Genomic DNA, 2176 nt, shown 5'->3' with positions numbered 1-2176 from the left:
ATAGACTAATGGGATTTAATATTCATTTGAATAGTCGAATATTGAGGGGCTATTCGAAATGAATATTGAATATTTCACTGTTCGCTAATCTCTACTAAGGATTAAGGACTGTCATTTTCATTTTAATCTTATCTTGCATGTTGCTCTGTATCTGGCTTGCTTTCTCTCCTCTCTGTTTTCGAACGTGTCTTTCTTCTCTCTCTCTCTCTCGTTTTCTAATCAACCTTCCCTTCCTTCCCCTTCCCCCTCCACCCTTCTCCTCTCTCCTCCCTTCTTACCCCCTACAAGCTCCCTCTTACTTACCCCAATAAACTCGACTTATGACGTAATTGCATAATCTTATTTTTTACTTGGAATTCGCTTTATTGGATGGTTATTTGTCTGCTACATAGTTACTTGTGTTTAGCTGTACAAAAATTGTAAAAAAAATCAAATACACGGTTTACAAAATTTTTTTTAAAAATAGGGGTGGAGTAGTAGATTACTGCTTAGCTAATTGACTTATTACCTCATTCTGTGCACTCCTAGCCTCTTATCTGCAACATGAAGTGTTAAAAAAGCACAGAGTAGTAGAATGTAGAAGTAGCAATTATTTGATTGTCTTTTCTACCAGCATTAACAACATTGTGGCACACTCTTTCAATGGCTTTTTAATGGCACTTCGTGACCCATGGAATTATCCTTGTCTTCCTGTGGATCATATGAAGAAATGTTGGACTTTTCTTCAACAAAATTAGTACTTTAAGGTTACAATGTGGTTCTTTTTGATCGCTGTAAATGTCTTAAAGAAAGCAACCTTTACATCCTTGTTTCTTAATGTGTAAATGAAAGGGTTTAACAAAGGCGTAATAACTTTATATATTAGGGCAAAATATTTTTCATAATCACTGCTGTTCGGACTAACATAGACAATGAATCCTGTTCCAAAGAAGAGACTAGCTACAATAAGATGTGAAGAGCAGGTGGAGAAGGCTTTATGTTTACCCTCCACACTCTTAATCTTTAAGACTGTGACTATGATATGTGTATAGAACCCAATTATTACAATGAAGGGAAGGAGGATCACAATGATAGAAGTTATACTGGTCACAAGATTACTGATGGAGGGATCAGAACATGCCAAATTCTGTAAAGGAGCCAGGTCACAGAAGAAATGGTCAATCGTGTTGGGACCACAGAACTTCATAGATGCCGTGAAGATGGTTGGTATGAAAATAAACACCAAACCAGCAATCCATGGGAATACAGCAAGCCTGGTACACCATTGACCCATTATAACCATATATTGTAATGGGTTTGTGATGGCAAAATATCTATCAAAAACCATAATGGTAAGAAGGTAACATTCTACTGCACCCGTGGTATCGGCACAATATAACTGAATGAAGCAGCCCACAAAACTGATCCTATTTCTACCTGCAATAAGAATATCTAAAAGTTTGGGAACGATACTGGAAACGAATAAAATCTCCAAAATAGCGAATGTGCCTATAAAATAGTACATTGGGGTGTGAAGATTGACATCAAAGTGAATAAGCAAAAATATAACCAAATTCCCAACAATACACGTAATATAAATGATTAAACAGGCAAAGAAAAGCAAAACCTGAAATTGGGGCAAATCTTCAAATGCTAATAAAATAAATTCTGTAACCCTTGTGCTGTTAACGTCCTCCATTGCTGTTGGAGTGAAAGGGATCAGGTAAGTTGAAATGTACTTTTATTCTATGAGATAAACTATTAGCATATACAATAAGATCATGTCCAATACTGTTTTGTGATACATTGTTACTCATCCGCTACACCTTATAATTCTCTTAAATTCCAAATAAGGAGTCAACATTACAGGTCCTCCAAGTGTGCTCATGATTTAGAGAGGAGTGCTAGTCCCAAAATCTAGACATGCAAAAGATGGAAGTCAAAGCACTATTTGGACGTTCTTAAGTAGTGTGAGAAAGTGAAGGGTGTGGTCTGGGAGAACAAGTAGGTTCCAGCCAGGCAGCTAAAGGGTGTATGGTAAATACCCACACCAGAGAGGTCAAGGCCTGATATTAAGTTGTGTGTAAGTCCAAGAAGCTGTGGCACCACACTGACAGAGCTGAGAGTTCCTGTGTGAAATGAACGTACAAACCAGGTACTGTGCCACTGTTTGATGTATCCAGTACAAGAGTCTGGC

General features: G+C 37.5%; 1 protein-coding gene across 1 annotated transcript; it reads right to left on the bottom strand.

The window, feature by feature from the left end:
- Positions 1-733: 733 nt before the first annotated feature.
- LOC142213346 (olfactory receptor 5P68-like) lies at positions 734-1678 on the bottom strand. The gene has a single exon (XM_075281662.1). It carries the CDS (start codon positions 1676-1678, stop codon positions 734-736), a length of 945 nt encoding a protein of 314 aa, XP_075137763.1.
- Positions 1679-2176: the final 498 nt, after the last annotated feature.

This window comes from Leptodactylus fuscus, chromosome 7 (assembly GCF_031893055.1).
Source record: "Leptodactylus fuscus isolate aLepFus1 chromosome 7, aLepFus1.hap2, whole genome shotgun sequence".
Taxonomy (NCBI): domain Eukaryota; kingdom Metazoa; phylum Chordata; class Amphibia; order Anura; family Leptodactylidae; genus Leptodactylus; species Leptodactylus fuscus.
Note: the sequence above shows the minus strand (reverse complement) of the source record. Positions and strands in the feature narration are given on the sequence as shown.